At 44.4% G+C, this 18,376-nt stretch overlaps 1 protein-coding gene across 1 annotated transcript in view; it reads left to right on the forward strand.

The window, feature by feature from the left end:
- Positions 1 to 18,376, forward strand: part of LOC133508517 (serine/threonine-protein phosphatase 2A 55 kDa regulatory subunit B gamma isoform) — a 60,564-nt gene that overhangs the window by 13,274 nt on the left and 28,914 nt on the right. Inside the window, exons 3-4 of the mRNA XM_061834672.1 lie at positions 16,821 to 16,918; positions 18,000 to 18,165. Of these exons, the coding sequence (XP_061690656.1) occupies positions 16,821 to 16,918; positions 18,000 to 18,165 (264 nt within the window). The remainder of the gene's footprint in view (positions 1 to 16,820; positions 16,919 to 17,999; positions 18,166 to 18,376) is intronic.

Consider the following 18,376-nt stretch of genomic DNA (forward strand, 5'->3'; position numbering starts at 1 on the left):
GTAGCGGAGCCTGATGCAAGATATCACCTCATTGGGTCTCAATGATCCTTAGAAAGGTGAGGAATCAGCCCAGGACTATACGACAGGACTTGGTCAATGACCTGAAAAGAGCTGGGACCACCGTTTCCAAGGCGTCTGTGGGTAATACACTAAAATGTCATGGTTTGAAATCATGCATGGTACAGAAGGTTCCCTTGCTTAAACCAGCACATGTCAAGGCCCATGTTAAGTATGCCAATGACCATTTGGATGATACAGAGGAGTCATGGGCGAATGTTTTGTGGTCAGATGAGACCAAAATGGAACTTTTTGGTCATAATTCCAGTAACCGTGTTTGGAGGAAGACGAATGAAGTGTTCATCCCTACTGTGAAGCATGGAAACAGTAGCATCATGCTTTGAGAGTGTTTTACTGCATATGGGACAGGACAACTGCACTCTATTAAGGAGAGGATGACTGCGGCCATATATTGTGAGATTTTGGGGAACAACCTCTTTCCCTCAAACAGAGCATTGAAGATGGGTCGTGGCTGGGTCTTTCATCATGACAATGACCCGAAGTACACAACCAAGAAAACCAAAGAGTGGCTCCGTAAGAAGCATATCAAGGCTCTGGCGTGGCCTAGCCAGTCTCCAAACCTAAACCCACTTTGGAATGAGCTGAAACTCCGTGTTTCTCAGTGACAGCGCAGAAACCTGTCTGATCTAGAGAAGATCTGTAAGGAGGAGTGGGCCAAAATCCCTCCTGCAATGTGTGTAAACCTGGTGAACAACTACAGCAAACGTTTGACCTCTGTAATTGCAAAAAGAGGCTACTGTACCAAATATTAACATTGGCTTTCTCAGGTGTTCAAATACTTATTTGCAGCTGTATCACAGAAATAAATTCTTAAAAATCATACATTGTGATTTCTGGATTTTTCTTTTTAGATTATCTCTCTCTCAGTAGACATGCACCTATGATGATAATTTCAGACCCTTCCATGAAGCACTCATCATTTTGTTGTATGCACAGGATATATTGACAATCAAGGCTTTCGATTTGATTTTTCAAATAATTATACTTTTCACTGTACACATCACATCACAAGTATTTGACACACCATTTTACTCGTAAAATACATTTCCAAAGGTGCAATTGACATGAAAATTTTGCCAGATGTTAGGAACTACTCAATTGCAATTATTCCAATATTTTGACTTATCATTGGAACACCATTGACAGTTATGAGGGCTGTTTGCAAGCTGAGATTGGTTGTTTGGATGAAACTTGTTCTTTTTATTGTCAGTTTTAACATCGCTAGAATGTTGTCTGTCACTCTCAGGTCTCTCAGGTAGCTCCCTCTAATTCCATCTGTGTCGGTTCATTGATGAAGGAAACAACTGAGTCTTGTGCTTTAGAGGGAGGGTGTTTTTGTTAATTGAACCCTTTGACGGCCAGTTCACACAATGGGCACTGGACAGTCTGCGTGCACACACTGCCACGTCCAGATGCTCACTGGTGTTTGAATGTAAGTTTTTGACAAACAGTGGTTTAATATTTTTGTATTTGAGGTGTCTAAGGTACGTGACTGTGTTGTGTGACCCGTTCTGTTCAGCCTCAAACCACAAAATGTTGCATGCAACTTTGTCTAAGTCTTTTCGTCATATCTGGAGCGGCAGTAGGTTGAGGGGAGAGTCAGGGACAAGTCAAAATGCTAAACTGTGACTAGTGGGGCTGCCACTCCTGAGGTGGTCCTACAAGGCCTCCTGGAAGTGGGTTCTGGCCCAAAGGTTGGAGATGTTTTGTAGGGCTCTATGATACTTCAGGTGAGGGATGGCCCCTGGGTGTCTGAAGCAGGGAGCGCAATGAGTGAGCGCGTCAACAGAGAGCTGTTTAGCTACTGCTTATTCGGGCCAGATATGGGCTACCTCAACTTCTGGGTCCTGAAGCTGTTTTTGAATGTGGGACAGTGCCGTCTTCAGGAATGCCATCTCTGCCATGAACTCGTAGGACTGTTCCATCTCTTTTTGGAGGTCTCTGCTTTGAGTGCATTCGGTGCCCCGCTGGATGTCTCCTGAAGCTTGATGCAGTAGGAGAGATGCTTGGTGATGTTCAGCCTGTAATTCACGCACATGGTCATTAGAGAGTCAGTTGACTAATTCTACCAATTTCGCTTTTAAGTGGGCAATCTCGGCAACTGCGTTTTTTTTTTTTTTGTTGAACTCCAGAAATTCATTGGCTCGAGATAGGGACCTATGTGGATTTACCATTGTCACAATTTAATTTGCTGCCCTTTTTAGACATCAAATGTGTAGTTTGAGCTGCAGTGGTTGCAGTGCAGGTTGGCTATCCAAGCCTCTGCATCATCACATTGCATTTCAATATCATGGCGGTGGACTAAAGCCATGTTTAAATGGGCTATGGTTTCTGTAAATTGTGTAGTTAATTGGACTTGTTTAATGTGTTTTGCTTCCAGTCTGCTCTTCACTCGAACGTCCTCTAGGTCGCTCCATTTGAATTGGAACACCAGGTTCAGCATCATGCAACCAAACATTTGAGCGAGATTTTTATATTTTAAGGTTTTGTATTCGCCATTATTCATAAATTATGTGTTGTTGTCATTGAGATTTATGGGTCTAGCATCTATGAAAGACTCAAGCTGTTTCAGGGTTATGTTATTGACCAGTTTTTCCAGTGTTCCGAGATTGTCACATTGGTATTTTCTGAAACTTCTGCCTTGACTGTTTGGTTGTACAGTAAGTGCAACACAATTGACATGTTTGTAAAGTAACCTCGTTTAAGTGGTGTGTGGGGGGGCGGTAATCCGCTGCCCGTGGTCCTTCCTCTGTGACTGGTTGGGGTGCATCGGTTGGGGTTGAGCACTCCCTGGGTCCTGGGGTGTCAGTGTCAGTCGCGGGTGAGAGGGCTCAGCCTTCCTTGATGTGCCGGCTCAGCAACTCCATACACCAATTGACTAACATGAATGTGAACACCACTATTATGTTCGCTACGATAGGCTTTAATTACTTGAACTGAGATCACAAACAACAACAAAGGTTATACTCATATATGTTATTAAAGGTGTTTAGACTAAAAAAAAGGATCCCACCAAGCTAATTGTCAATGGCACTACCTTACACACACAGAGTGAGGCTGAACTAAGTATTTAACACATCATTTACACATCGCATCACAAATAAATATTTGACATCATTTTTCTCATAAAATATATTTCCAAAGGTGCAATTGACATGGAAATTTTGCCAGATGTTGGGAGCTACTAAAGTAATCCACATACACAAAAGGTTGAATAAATGAGATCAGAAATTAAATTATGTGTAATAATGTGAAGTGACAGGGAAAAAGTATTGCACAGGCCAAAAGCCTTTGTTTACAAAAACAGCTTGAAATGTCTCCTTGTATGAAGAAAATAGTCACATGTGTTGCTCTGTTGTTGTCATGCTCCTGGCTTCCAGCCCGGGCTGGGTGTGGCCAGCCAATCAGTTGACACACACCTGCGCCTCATGAACTCTAATGACACCCAGTACATATAGGACTCGGGGGAGGACTAGTCCTCCGCCAGATCGTTGCCTTTGATGCCTCATTCCCGAACTCCCGTTTGCCTGACGTCTACCTTCTGTGTACCGACCTACGCCTGTCCCCTGACGACCCTCGTAAGCCTGCCGCTACTGTTACATCTGCTTGTTTGAACTGTCTGTCTGATCCCTGACCTTGGAACAAATAAAGGTTTCCTCTGTATTGCCTGCTTGCCTCTGGAGTCTTGCATTTGGGTCCGCCCTCGATTCCTGTTCGTGACAGAACGATCTGGCCACAACATGGACCCAGCCGACTCAGAAGCCATCCGCCGTTCACTGCAAGTCCAGGGCAGACGCCTGGTTGAGCAGGAGGCTGCTCTCCAGGTAACCAATCAGAGGCTCCATGAGATCTGCGCCCGGCTGGAGCCGGGGCTAGCCTCCCAGGTTAGCGCGGCTGCCACGCCACCGGTGGCCACTCCGCCTGTAGAATCGATTCCGCCCGTACCGCCCACCATGGAGCTCCCCCGTGTCTGTATAACCCCGCTCTCCCAACCGGAACGATTCTCAGGCGACTCAGGGAACGTCAAGACTTTCCTCGCCCAGTGCGACCTCCATTTTGAACTGCAGGCGTCCGCCTTCCCCACGGACCGCTCCAGAATAGCCTTCGTCATTTCCCATATGACGGGAAGAGTGGAGGCATGGGCCACGGCAGAATGGAGTCGCAACTCAGAGACATGTCGTTCCTGGATGTCATTCATCTGCGCACTCACCCAAGTATGTGTATGTTCCAGTATGTGGCGCCGGAACGCAGGGCAGCGGCTTCACTCATGACGCTTCGCCAGGGTCGTCGCATCTCGGAATACGCGATCGAGTTCCAGATCCGCGCCGCCGAGAGTCGATGGAACGAGGACGCCCTGCACGATGCCTTTTTCCAGTGACTGCCTCCGCAGATCCGCGGTCCCCTCATCGCCGTGGATCTCCCTCCTTCCCTGGACTCTCTCATCGCGTTGGCCCTCAAGGTCAACCAGCGACTGGTAATGTAGGGGCAAATGGATGAGATGACCGAGGGGGAGCCGGAGGTGCCCAGTCCGGCCTCCCACGCTGCCCTCTACGACTGAACCCATGCAGGTGGAGGGTCTTGACGGGCCAGCAGAGGGCGCTGTTTCTACTGTGGGTGTCTGGGACACTTGATCGCCCTCTGCCCGGTTCGACCAAAGCATCGGTGAGTGTGCAGTATACCGCGGCAGAGTCAGGGAGGTCGCTTCTTCACCTCACCTTGGGAATGGACTCCCGCTCATGTACTGTGACTGCGTTCGTTGACTCCGGGTCGGATGCAAACCTGATAAATCCCCGCGTGGTCGAGGAGTTGGGGGCAGAAACCATCCCCACGCAGCAGCTTCGTAATGCTTACGCCGCTAACGGAAAGTTCCTCTACCGGGTAACACACCACACTCAGACGTTACGTATGGGCTTTCCCGACGGTCACTCGGAGCGCATTAGCTTTCATGTCTTCAACGCACATAGTAGTGACATTATCTTGGGGAGCCTGTGGCTCAAAAAGCACAATCCGCACATAGATTGGGCCACGGGTCAGATAAAGACATGGGGGGAGGACTGTCGCAAACGTTGTTTCGCTGCCCAGGAAGACGGGAAGATTCAAGTCGCGCCGGTACGGCTAGAAGAATCGAGTACCGCCTCAGAGCTAAGCGTTCTAGTACCTGAGGACCGCGAAGCGGCTGAACGCTCGTCAGGCCAGGTGGACCTTATCCTTCACCCGCTTACGTTTTACCTTGTCTTTCCGCCCAGGCTCCAAGAATGGCAAGCCGGACGCCCTCTCGCGGATCCACAAGGGGGAGTGCGCGGAATCGGCTAGCCGCCTCTATCCTACCAGAGGTGTGGTTCGTGTCCGGCTTCACCTCGGTGGTCAAGATGCGGGTGAAGGAGGCCATGAGGGAAACGCCGGTTCCCGCCGGTTGTCCGTCTGATAGCCTCTTTGTCAAGCCGTCACTGCGGGGAGACGTCATCAACTGGGGCCACACCAATAAGACGGTCTGCCACCCGGGCATGGCAAAGACGCGTTCGGTAATTGAACAACGATTCTGGTGGCCCAACCTTAGTATGCATGTGAGAGAATTCATCAACGCCTGCCTGGTGTGTGCAGCCAATAAGACGTCTTGCCTGCGGCCTGTTGGAAAGTTGCAGCCTCTGTCCATTCCCTCCCGCCCGCGGTCGCATATCGCACTGGTCTTTGTCACCGACTTACCACCCTCCCAAGGGAACACAGTGGTGCTGTCTGTAGTGGACCAGTTCTCGAAAATGGTCCACTTCGTGCCGGTCCCAAAGATCCCTTCGGCAAAGCAGACAGCCCAGCTGTTATCAAACGAAGTCGTTCGCTACCACGGGTTCCCCGGGACATCGTTTCAGACAGAGGCCCGCAATTCGTCGCCCGGTTCTGGAAGGAATTCTGGACCCACCTCGGCGCCTCGGTGTGTCAGACAACGGGCCATCACCCGGTACTGTCATGCTCCTGGCTTCCAGCCCAGGCTGGGCGTGGCCAGCCAATCAGTAGACACACACTTGCGCCTCATGAACTCTGACACCCAGTACATATAGGACCCGGGGGACAACTAGTCCTCTGACAGATCATTGCCTTTGATGCCTCGTTCCCACACTCCCGTTTGCCTGATGTGTACCTTCCGTGTACCAACCCAGGCCTGTCCCCTGACCACCCTTGTAAGCCTGCCGCTACTGTTACGTCTGCTTGTTTGGACTGTCTGCCTGATCCCCGACCTTGGAACAAATAAAGGTTTTCTCTGTATTGCCTGCTTGCCTCTGGAGTCGTGCATTTGGGTCCGCCCTCGAGCCTTGTTAGTGACAGTTGTGATTTTCCCCCATTCCTCCACACAAGCAGTTTTCAAATGAGCTTGTCAGTTCTTTCCATAGATTCCATAAAGTCAGGTGATTGGCTGGGCCTTTGTAGCAGCTTTATTTGAAACCAACAGAGCTTCCTTGTCAGATTGTTTTGGATCACTATTCTGCAGAAATGTCATCCCTCCTTTTGATTTTCATTATCCTCATAGATGGGAGAAGATTTTTGTCAAGATTCTACAGATTGGTATATTTACCCATTTATCTTTCCTTTAATACTGTGAAGTTTACCAGTACTTCTTCTTCTTCTTCTTTTCCTTTCGGCTTGTCCCGTTAGGGGTCGCCACAGCGTGTCATCTTTTGCCATCTTAGCCTATCTCCTGCATCTTCCTCTCTAACCCCAACTGCCCTCATGTCTTCCCTCACCACATCCATAAACCTTCTCTTTGGTCTTCCTCTCGCTCTTTTGCCTGGGAGCGCCATCCTCAGCATCCTTCTACCAATATACTCACTCTCTCGCCTCTGAACATGTCCAAACCATCGAAGTCTGCTTTCTCGAATCTTGTCTCCAAAACATCCAGCTTTGGCCGTCCCTCGAATGAAGTTTACCAGTACTATTTCGTGAAAAGCATCATGGTGTACATCATGTTCCCAACTCAGAATTTTTTTTTAGTTTTTAAGGTGATGTACATTGCCATTTCTTCTCCAAACTTCGTGCGCATTTATGTTGTAATCTCCCAGTATTTAACTGTCTTGTCGAAATGTTGCTCAGTGAATTTTTAAACAAGATTTGACGTTTTTTTGTTTGTTTTTTTTTTTTTTGTTTTGTTTTTTTTTTGTTTTTACCAGCAACATGATCTAGCATGGTGAGCCTACATACTGGGCATGGCGGCAGAGTAGATAACTCTCTGTTTTCTTTGTGACAACAGTACCTGCTATTTCCAGGTTTTATTATAAAATCCCAGCAGGGAGTCCTTTGTTTTTGAATAACTCTTCAGATTATCTTTTCCACCCTTCTTTCAGAAATTTTGTGAGGAGCATGTGATCGAGGCAAAGTTTATGGTCGTATCATTGCCTTTGCTCTTACATATCATGGCCCCAACCATGCTCACTCAACTTTCAGATGCTTAGCTACTATAAGCGCCTGTAACCATGTTATTACATTGTAAAGAGGGCGGAATGGTGGAAGAGCTGTAGAGCATTTGCCTCACAGTTCTGAGGACCAGGGTTCAAATCCCGGCGCTGCCTGTGTGGAGTTTGCATGTTTTCCCCGTGCTTGCGTAGGTTTTTTCCGGGCACTCCGGTTTCCTCCCAGATCCCAAAAACATGCAACATTAATTGGACACTCTAAATTGCCCCTGGGTGTGATTGTGAGTACTGGTGTTTCTCTCGACGTGCCCTGTGATTAGCTGGCAACCAGTTCCGGGTGTACACCACCTCCTGCCCGTTGACAGCTGGGACCATCTTAAGATGTACAGTTGTACACAGTAGTAAGGTCCAGTGCCCTGCAACACTAACAACGATTAGCGGTGATGAAAATGGATGGAGTTAGTGTGTGTGTTTATATGTAATTATATAGATATGCAGATGCACATACTATATTAACTTGATGCAGGCTCTTTTTTCATGCATTGGTGAGGTATCGGATCTGGAATTGGTATCGGCAGATCCTTTAAATGAAAGGCTCATACTCGGATGCAAATAAATGTGACATCCCAAGTTGCAGATGTAGTATGACGATGAATACAGTATGAGTACTCACAACCAAATGTGATGTACTGTACGTAGTAACCTAGTCCATACCTTAACCCCATTCCCACTTCCTTTTATCCTTCCCCTTTGCCACCCATCTCTTTTCTCTCCATCCTTGATCCTCTTGCAGGGCTGCTCCTGGCTATAGCCTGAAGAGCTCCGCCCATCCTGTCCACCCCTCTCCACCCTGGAGTCCTCCCCCAGGATGTTGAGCCCCATCCAGGTCCTGTGCTCTGACATCACTACCCTTTCTCTGGAGCCCGAGCCGTTTGCCTCTTACACTGAAGGTGTGTCCTCTATCCTTTTCTCTCCCCAAAGTTCACGTGTAAAGTATCCCTCAACAATAGCACCACACGACATCAACCTGAGACATATGAGGCTGTGTGTGTAAGCCTCTGTGTCAGGGGAACTATTTAGTTGCCTGAGCGTTACAAAAATGTCATAACTCACTCACTGTCTGGGTCAATCCTTTGTGTAAGTATTTGTGTACCAGAAGTTATTGTTATCTCAGACTGTTTGATCTATAATGTGTGTGTCTGTGTCTGTGTGTGATTGAGTCCTTAAATAGCTCTAACAGACGATGCTCAATCTCCTTTTCATAATCTCCTCTCTTTAAAATCAAAGATGCACATGATTACATTCAAGATGTTGATACCTTGTGTTTTCATTGTCATTAGGCGCCGTAGTGAGCACAAATCCCAAAGATTCAAATCTGTCAAAGCTGTCGGAAGTATTTTTGTTTAACATGACTAATTTCAGCATAGAATAATTAAAATTGTCTGAGATTTTTTTTTCCCAGCATGCTGCTTCTTATTGTTTATATCAATATTCATTAGGCTCACACTAGCTTTGCTTACTGTGTCCCAATCCGATGTGGTGTCATCACAAAATCACTCCTCCCCAACACGCATGCATTCACAGACGTGTGCACACAAACACACACGCTCACACACACACCATTCCGATAACTACAAAACTCTAGGACATGGACTGATTTAACCGTGGAAAGTCGTTCCAGTTCTCTCCCCAACCTCTCTACTTCTTCTTTTTCTTTCGGCTTGTCGTGTTACGTGTCACCACAGCATGTTATTTTTTTTTCCATCTTAGCCTATCACATGCATCCTCCTCTAACACGCACTGTCCTCATGTCCTCCCTCACAACATCCTTCACCTTTTCTTTGGTCTTCCTCTCGCTCTTTTGCCTGGCAGCTCCATCCTCCGCACCCTTCTACCAATATACTCACTCTCTCACCTCTGGACATGTCTAAACCATGAAAGTCTGGTCTCTCTAACCTTGTCTCCAAAACACCCAAACTCTTTATTTCACTACTTGGTAATTGAGTGCACACACTGGTGCACACATACACAGGATGATACATGCTGGGTGCACATGCTACACACCCATACTAGCCAACAAACACAAACACCACCTGCTGAGCAGCATCTTGTCCTTTCTTTTAAGGAGTGTGTGTTTTTGGGTGGGTTTTAATGGGTGATGTTTTCCCAAAGCTAACGTATCCGTAATTGGGACTGTGGGATGCCTGCTCCCCTTCCAGTCCTCCTGTATCTCTCCTCATAAAAAAGGGAATTCCTCCTCCTCCTACTTTGAACCCCCACTCTTTCCCCTTTCCCCCCACCCTTTTCCTTTTTATTTTTTGTATTCATCTTCAGGATTACTAGAAACCCTCCTTTAATGCGGGCAATAAGTTCCAGACCAACCCACACGAGGTGAAAATACACAATGTAGAGACGATGCATCCATCCACCCATTTGTTTTTTTTTTTTTTGAGCTGCTGATCCTCACAAGGGTCGTAGGAGAACTGTAGCTTTTACGGACAGGAGAACCAGTTCCCAGCCAATGACAGGGCACATATAAACAAACAACCATTCACACCTACGGGCTATTTAGTGTCTTCAATGAATGCATGTTTTGGGGATGGGGAGGAAACCAGAGGGCAGGATTTGAACCCCATTCCTCAGAACTGTGAGGCAGCCCTAACCAGTTGGTCATCATGCTGCAGAGACCTTGCAGTCCCCTCCAAAAGTAAAACGGCAAGGTCAATTCCTTTTTTTTTTTTTTTTTGTTGTATTCATATATAGTTCGTATATAGTTGGATGAGGACAATTTGGTTTCAGGTGCAAAATCATAAATAGGAGACTGATGTTCGGAATTCCAGATTTTATTTCATTGTATTTACATCTAGATGTGTTGAGGAATTCAACACAGAGCACGATTTGTTTTAGACCGTCCAGTTTTCAAGTGAGCAAAAGCAAAAGTATTGGAACTCACCTTAAACTGAATAATATTTAATGTTTAATGGAATAGCTCTTAGTTGCAATAACTTCCTCAAGCCAGCGACCCAGTGACTTCACAAGACTTAAGACAAAATGTTGTGTTGGCAGTGTGTTTTGGGTCATTGTCTTGTTGTATGATGTAGCTTTCCCTGATTAGTTTAGATGTGTTTTTCTGTCAATTGCCAGACAAAATGGTTGTGTAGACCACAATTAACTCTGCGGCTACCATCATGAGTTACACCGTTAATAAAGACTAGTGAGCCCATTCAGAAGCAGCCATGCAGCCAAAGCCACGACTTTACCTCCACCATAAGCAAGTTTCTTAGATGAGCTTTTGTTTTGGATCATAAGCAGGTCCTTTCTTGCTATATAATTGGACCTTTGTGGTATGGCCAAAGTGTCCTTCGTGCATTGAATTGTGAAACCTTCACCCTTGTGATGGAGGTTGGCAGTGATGTCACTGACTGTTGTCTTTGGGTGTTTCTTCACAGCTCTCATTATATCTGTCATCACTTGCTGTTGATACCCTTGGACGACCAGTTCGATGTCTGTTGCTTAGTACGGAAGCAGTATTTTTTTTTCCAGAACATTCAAAATTGTTTTATTGGTTATGCACAATGTTTCTGCAATAGCTCTGATCAATTTTCCCACTTCCCTCAAAATCGGTTGCTTTCTGCCCATAGACAGCTAGCGCTCTCATCTTCCTGTTTTCTTAACAGCAAATGCAGTTCTCACAGACGAAACCCAAAGTCAATATCAAGGACCACCTTAAGTTTCTGCAATCTACACTGCAACACCAGCGCATAGAAACACCCATTGTCACATGTTCCAAAACCCTTTGCTTATTATTAACAGAAGGTGCTCTGTTCTGAGATGTTTCACACATAAAGATAGAAATCACATCAAATAAAAGCTGGAATTTTGAACTTTTAACTCATATTCATCTTTGGACCTGAAACTCAAATGTTTTTGGCATACAAAAAAAAATAAAGGAATTGATCATGCCGTTTTAGGAGGGGACTGATATACCCCCCTCACACAAGCTCAACCAAGACCTAATTAAGGGCAAGTTTTAAACACAATCTCATCATACTTAACCACATGTGTACATTTAGAAAAATACTTTACAGTCTTGATAAGTGTTGTGTACTCTGAGTACCCCAAGATGGGTGTAATGCCTAAAATAATGAGTTTGAAAGCCAGTTGTTTGTTAAGATTGAATAGAAATAAAGCTTTCTCAATACAGTAACCTTGTGATTCCCTTTCCCAAAGCATAGACCCTAGTTCTATCTTTTCATTCATTGTTAGGATCTTCAAAGATGCAGGAGCTGCATCGTTTAAATGAAATGCCATTTTCTCAACAACATTTCATCTCCAAAAGGGGAGCACAACACAAATAAAAGTTTTTGGAACCATTGCAGTAATTAATGTATCTCCTTTTTGCGATATTTTTTTATAGGTGTGCCATGATATTTTTAATTGTAAAATATGTGCCTTAGCTCCCTCCATAAAGGTTGGAAATCACTGGTCTGGTCCGATCAACTATGCATGACAAAAAATAATGGGTGCTAACTTACTGTTACTAAATTACTTTATTGTAATTAAATTACTTCACCCACACTGAACATTAGAGTGTATTTTGACAGCATGTTTACATACAACCATTACCACGAGCATCCAAGGCTACATAACGTTTTGTTGGCTGGTTGCGAGCATATTAAAAATACGTAAACATACCTCAAGCAAGCCTTGAATGAAAGTCCTCTCATGACCATCAGTGACGACCAACACACATTTTTCTCCATTTTGTCCTCATGATACAGTCGGCGCGATACATTCTTGTTTTCATTACCATGGTAAGGAGTGTACCTGGTCGCATTTGAGTTAGCGAGTTGAACCTCAATGATCACAAAAAACAGTAATTTTACTGGAATAGTCTGACATAGTGCAATCGTCCATCCATCCATCCATTTTCTTTGCTGCTTATCCTCCTGAGGGTCGCTGGAAGTGCTGGAGCCTATCCCAGCTGTCAACGAGCAGGAGGTGGGGTAGACCCTGAGCTGGTTGCAAGCCAATCACAGGGCACATAGAGACAAGCAGCCACACTCACAGTCTCACCTCCGGCCAATTTAGAGGGTTCAATTAATGTTGCAAGTTTTTGGGGCGTTGGGGGAAACTGGAGTGCCCGGAGAAAACCCACACAGGTACGGGGAGAACATGCAAACTCCCCATAGGTGGTTCGGGAATTAAACCCAGCACCTCAGAACTGTGAGGCCAACCCTTTACAGCAGATCCATCTTGCCGCCTAGTGCAATTGCGAAAGAGCAGTTTTTTCTTGTAGTCTGATCCGGACATCACATGTCTGTCTCTGACGTGTTGTCTGTCTCATGCCATCGACATGTTTTTTTTAAAAATAACTTTGTTTGCTGTCAGATGGTTACAAAACTATACAATACTTAAAATACTCCCCATGCCTGTGTGGATTTTCTCCAGGCACTCCGGTTTCCTGCCACATTCCAAAAACATCCATCCAGATCATTAATATGTTTTTGGGATGTGGGAGGAAACTGGACTGCCTGGAGAAAACCCACACAGGCACAGGGAGGACATGCAAACTCCACACAGGCAGGTCTGGGATTGAACCCCAGAATTCAGAACTCTGAGGACAACGTTTTCCAGCTGAGCCACTGTGCCGCCCTTCCAAAAACATGCAACATTAATTGGACACTCAAAATTGCCCCTAGGTGTGATTGTGAGTGCGGTTGTTTGTCTCAATGTGTCCTGCGATTGGCTGGCAACCAGTTCATGGTATACATTGCCTTCTGCCCATAGATAGCTGGAATAGGCTCCAGCACTCCTGCGACCCTTGTGAGGATAGGGACCTCGGAAAATGGATGGCTGGGTGGATTTTTTTAAAAACTGGAATAATTTTGTTGCAGAAAGTGTTAACTGACTCTGAAACGTAAAACCTTATAAAAAGCCCCTCAGAGGGATGCAGCACTTTGAAATATGTCAGACATTGGGGTATGATCACGGAACCATCAAACACGTTCTTGTGAATAGTCAACAGGATCACAAGAAACGTGTCAACAGAAAGAAATGTAAATTAATTGGCAACTGCCACTGTGTTTGGCGATTAAAAAAAAAAAAATCCTCAAAAATGAGACTTGCTTAATAAGTCCCCACATGGTGTACACATGGCCAGCAGTTGGTTTCATGTGCACATGAACCATCGAGAAATGAAGCCTTTCTGAAACTAATTGGCTTAAGCGGTAAGAAGCCTCATGACTCATCACTCGCGAAAGGTGTATGGTGACTCACACTTTAATGTTCCTGGTTCATAATCAACACAGACACATGTTATAAGAACGTGTCCACACTTGCGTAACCTCATTCACATTCGGCCCTGGTAGGTGAACAGCGACATGTAGGTCCACTGTATCTACTGTAGTTTTCCCATTTCACAATACAGAATAGGTGATTAATTTTTTGTCCAAGTTTTTGGGTTCATTCCTGTATTTTGTTGTATGTATGCACACAGCAGTTTGTTAGTGAGTCAGAATGGCCTGCTGATGTAAATGATCTGTCTGTGGGAGGGCAACACAGCCATCTTTCCACAGCATACACACACATCCACAGTACTGAAACCTTGCAGATATCCTTAATAAAAACACACACAGGTACACATTGCTCATGTAGAAGGGAGCATTTGTCTCTTCTGGACCTCATCTATTCATAAGCTAAAAAGATGAATAAAGTTATAAGATGGAAAGATGCACAGAGCGGTTTATTAAACAGAAAGATAAAAACAATGTGCTGTATATTTTATGCTACTACTATTTGTGCTGTTGTAGAATTTTTTTTTTTTTGTTGCTCTTATGTCTCACTTGCTCTCACAGATGGGCATACACATTGACTGGCGATTCTAGTGCAGAGTCTATAATAATTTGCTGGAGTAATTTTTTCTGTCACCTGAATTAATTTGTTTGTTTGTAGGAGAAACTAAAGTGGCTCACTTATTTCTCCACGCGTCTTCTTCCTCGATTGATTTAATCCCACTTCCTCCTCCGCCAGAGTGCCATATAAGGGTAACTGTGTCGCGTATCACTGCTACTCGTTGGATCAGCCTGTTACCAAGGCAACCCTACTCATTGGAGGACGCCCCCTTTCCAGCCCATCCCCTTCCTCCACTGCCTCCACCCAACACCTTCTTCTCTCTCCATCTTTCCCATTTCACCACCAGAGGGTACTCCCAGGCTAAAGAGTGCTGTGGGGGAGGGATGATAGTCATGCTTGACTATGGAGAGGCAACCACAAAGACAAGAAAAGAGTGGAATGTGGCCAAAATTACAGTCACTGCATCATCTAATGTATAAGAAGGACCAGTAACCCCAGATAGTGATGTGTGAGTGTGTTGAGTGCAAGGATGCAGCTTGTGTCTTGAGCTGGAGAGGCAGAAAACCAATGCTTGCTCTTCATCGTGAATTCTTTCTCAGTCATGGCCATCAAAAAGCTGGCAAAGCTACAGTTCCGATATGAACACCCCCCCCCCTAGTTGTCCTATGCTTTTATTCCTACCACAGCTTAATGAAGGGTCCTTTGTTTTTTATCAAAACTCTTTGAAAACCTTTCTTGACGACATGCACAGTGCAGCTATGACCTATTTAACTCAATTGTCAGATCATTTAGTAGCTCTGAGCTCTGCTTTTCTTTTTTTTTTTTTTTTTTGTTTTGTTTAGTTTTTTGCACAAAACGTACCCAGGCATAAGAAGCCATTTGAAATCATGTTCATGTGGTGAACCCAGATGAAGTTAAAGAGGTTAAGCAACATTTAAAATGTTTTTACTGGCTTATTTTCAAGTCTTCCAGTTACAAACAAATATTGAACAATTGTTTCTCATGGCAAGCATTATACAGATACCCCCTCTCCCTTGATGAGAAATCAAATATACAATGAAAGAATACACAGTATATTCAAACATACTTTTTAAAAATGCTGACTGCCAAGTTGTACACATTCAAGTGTTGGACATATGAGCAATACATCATTCTTGGTCATCTGAAGTCCATATAGCTATGGTCAGATAAGTAGAGTAATCATTGGAAAGAGAATCATTGAACAAATTCCATGAAGGAGCTCCAGGTCTGCATAAATTTCTTGCATTTTTTTGCCTACCTAGTATCGAAGCTTCTCCAGAGGCAGAAAGGAAAGCACCTCCTCCAAACCTTGCAAGATAGATGCGGTTTTGTTTGACTTCCAAATAAGCAAGACAAGCCTACAGGCCAGCATGAGCCAAACGCCACAGCCTTTGCCTGGAAATTTGTAAATCCACGATCTGGAGGAGGAACACCAAAAATAGCTGCGTGGGGATGTGGTACCTGGCCCTGTTTAAAAATGTGACTGAATAGTTTAACTATATGTTCCCAGTAGTTATTAGGAGAGGTGGAAGCCTAAAACATATGGCTGAGCTGTGGCCACATCTTAAACAGTCAACAAATGTTTTTACTCAGTGATGGATCCCCATACACATATGATGAAATACCTCTAGCATCACACAACGTGATACAAATTAATTTAAACCCAATGATGAATTCCATACACTGTAATACGATATGATTCCCCCGTCGTTACTATAGGCCATGATGGTAAAGTCATTCCTGCCCAAAAATTGTTTTCATTGCGTCAGAACTGCAAAAATCACTTTAACTTCTGTTACAATATTCAAATTTAAAAAAAAAAACAAGTCTCTGCAAGTTTTGTTCCTGGCCGATCGACAATTGGTGCAGAAAAATACTGCTTTGTCTTCTTTTCCATTGAATCTATTTAGGGTCGCAAAGTTTCTATAGCAGTGCTGTCAAAAGGCAATAATTTGGCCAAAACAGCCATCTGAACTGGAAAGTCAAGACTAACAAACTATGTCCAAGGCTCATGTGTTTCATTCAACAGTTGATTTCATATTATGTATAATGTATGATTAAAAAATATCTCTGCAAAAAGTCTCCAAATGCCGAGAGGTGACAAAGACAGAAATATGAAAATGACCACATCAAACTATGCTGTTTGGTTAAAGGTTACTCAAAAATGCACTTTAGCTCACTGTTCCGATCAAGAGAACATCTTTTGAAAACAAACAAAAAAGCTTAAGTTACACTGCACTGTTGGGCAGTAGTTTTTCAATGTCTGAATAATAATGATGCAAACTGCTGCAATTGTGTTTGTGTCTTTTTTATTCTTGTTTTGACATTTTTAAAACCCACACAATCAGCTTGATTAATTATGATGGAGACAAACTTGTTGTGCATGCTCAAATAATGATTCATTGTGTCACTCCCTTCCCACTACCTCTTCATCCCTTCATCTTTGTCCCTCTTTCCCTCCGTACACAGCCGACATTATCTCCACTGTCGAATTCAACCACACGGGAGAGCTGCTTGCTACTGGCGACAAGGGAGGCCGAGTCGTCATCTTTCAGCGAGAACCAGAGGTAGACACACCAAAATGTCTCACACAAAAACAATTAGAATAGTTTCACCTCATCTGCAAGGGCAGTGATGGACTGACGGAGCATTGTCCCTCTCCAACTGTAGTCTCGTTTTATAAATACTTTTTTTTTCCTGCTGTGTGTGAATGCACATCATTACAGTTCTGCTGAGTCTATACCACACGGTTTCCTCAAATGGATTTCACTAATGTTCTACATGCTTTTAGACCAATAAAATGCTGACCTATTGTCTTGATTGGCCACTTCTGGATCGGGCAATGCCCCTCTGGTGGGCCGCAGTCTTGGCCTCCGACCACTTTCCTTCTGGACCTTGGGCCACTCTCCACAGAAGATGGTGGTCCAATGACGGATTGGATTTGAGGTTTCAAACTCTTGAGGTTTTCAGAAAGAAAATGTAGACGAAGCCAAGGGAGGCCAAGCAAGGCAAAAGCTGAATCTGAGTGTTAACTTAAAGCTTCAAATTAAAGGTTGGCGAGAACCCGAAGGAGCACATTAGAAACATTATAAACACTCGCCTGGGACTTGCCTACCTTGTTCCAAACTCTTGGTCCTGATTATCAAGAACCAATATTTCATATGATGGCATGGTTTATAAATGTGTCACAGCAGGCTATCTATCGTAAGTTACCCAAACTGTTGGTTTATAACAGCGTATCAGCGTCTTTATCAATATTGTATTTTAATGTAACAATGTCATGCAATAGAACTCCATGTATTTTAGTTTTCAAAGGTGTCTGGTGTTTTCTAATATAACTACATACCAAGTGTTTATTTGTTTCATGATCTCGAGAGTCATGAGTTAGTTATGGCATTCATTTCCCTCTTGGGGGTGCCATTGGTTTATTTCAACTCGGGCCCTGCTGGTGGGCATGAGTGGAAACCCTTCCAGAAGGCAATCGTAAAAAATAAAGGTGAAAGGTTTCTGTCAAATTGGGTCCATGTAAATTATCCATCCTCTACTTTCAGCTCCACACTGTCTTCTTACTTACAATGCTTATATTCCTCACCTGTTCCTCAGCGCTCTTCTCTTTGTTTTCCACACATTAACACCTTTGGTCCACAGAGCAAAACCGACCCGTTCTCCCAGGGTGAGTACAACGTCTACAGTACTTTCCAGAGCCACGAACCCGAGTTCGACTACCTTAAGAGTCTTGAGATCGAAGAGAAGATCAATAAGATCCGATGGCTGCCTCAGCAGAATGCGGCACACTTCCTCCTCTCCACCAATGGTGAGTTTTGCCATAAAATCAGGTGGCATTGGGAACTACAGCATCCTTTGCAGAACAAAAGACTTCCTTAAAGGGGAAGTCCAGTGCTTTGCATGAACAGTGTATCCAATAGGTCGTGTAATATGTACCCTATTTTGACAATGCGATGTTAAATCCTCTCTCATTTAATTGTGTTTTGAGAAGATTTTTATCAACAATTACGAATTTTCAG

The sequence above is a fragment of the Syngnathoides biaculeatus genome, chromosome 11 (genome assembly GCF_019802595.1).
Source record: "Syngnathoides biaculeatus isolate LvHL_M chromosome 11, ASM1980259v1, whole genome shotgun sequence".
Lineage (NCBI taxonomy): Eukaryota > Metazoa > Chordata > Actinopteri > Syngnathiformes > Syngnathidae > Syngnathoides > Syngnathoides biaculeatus.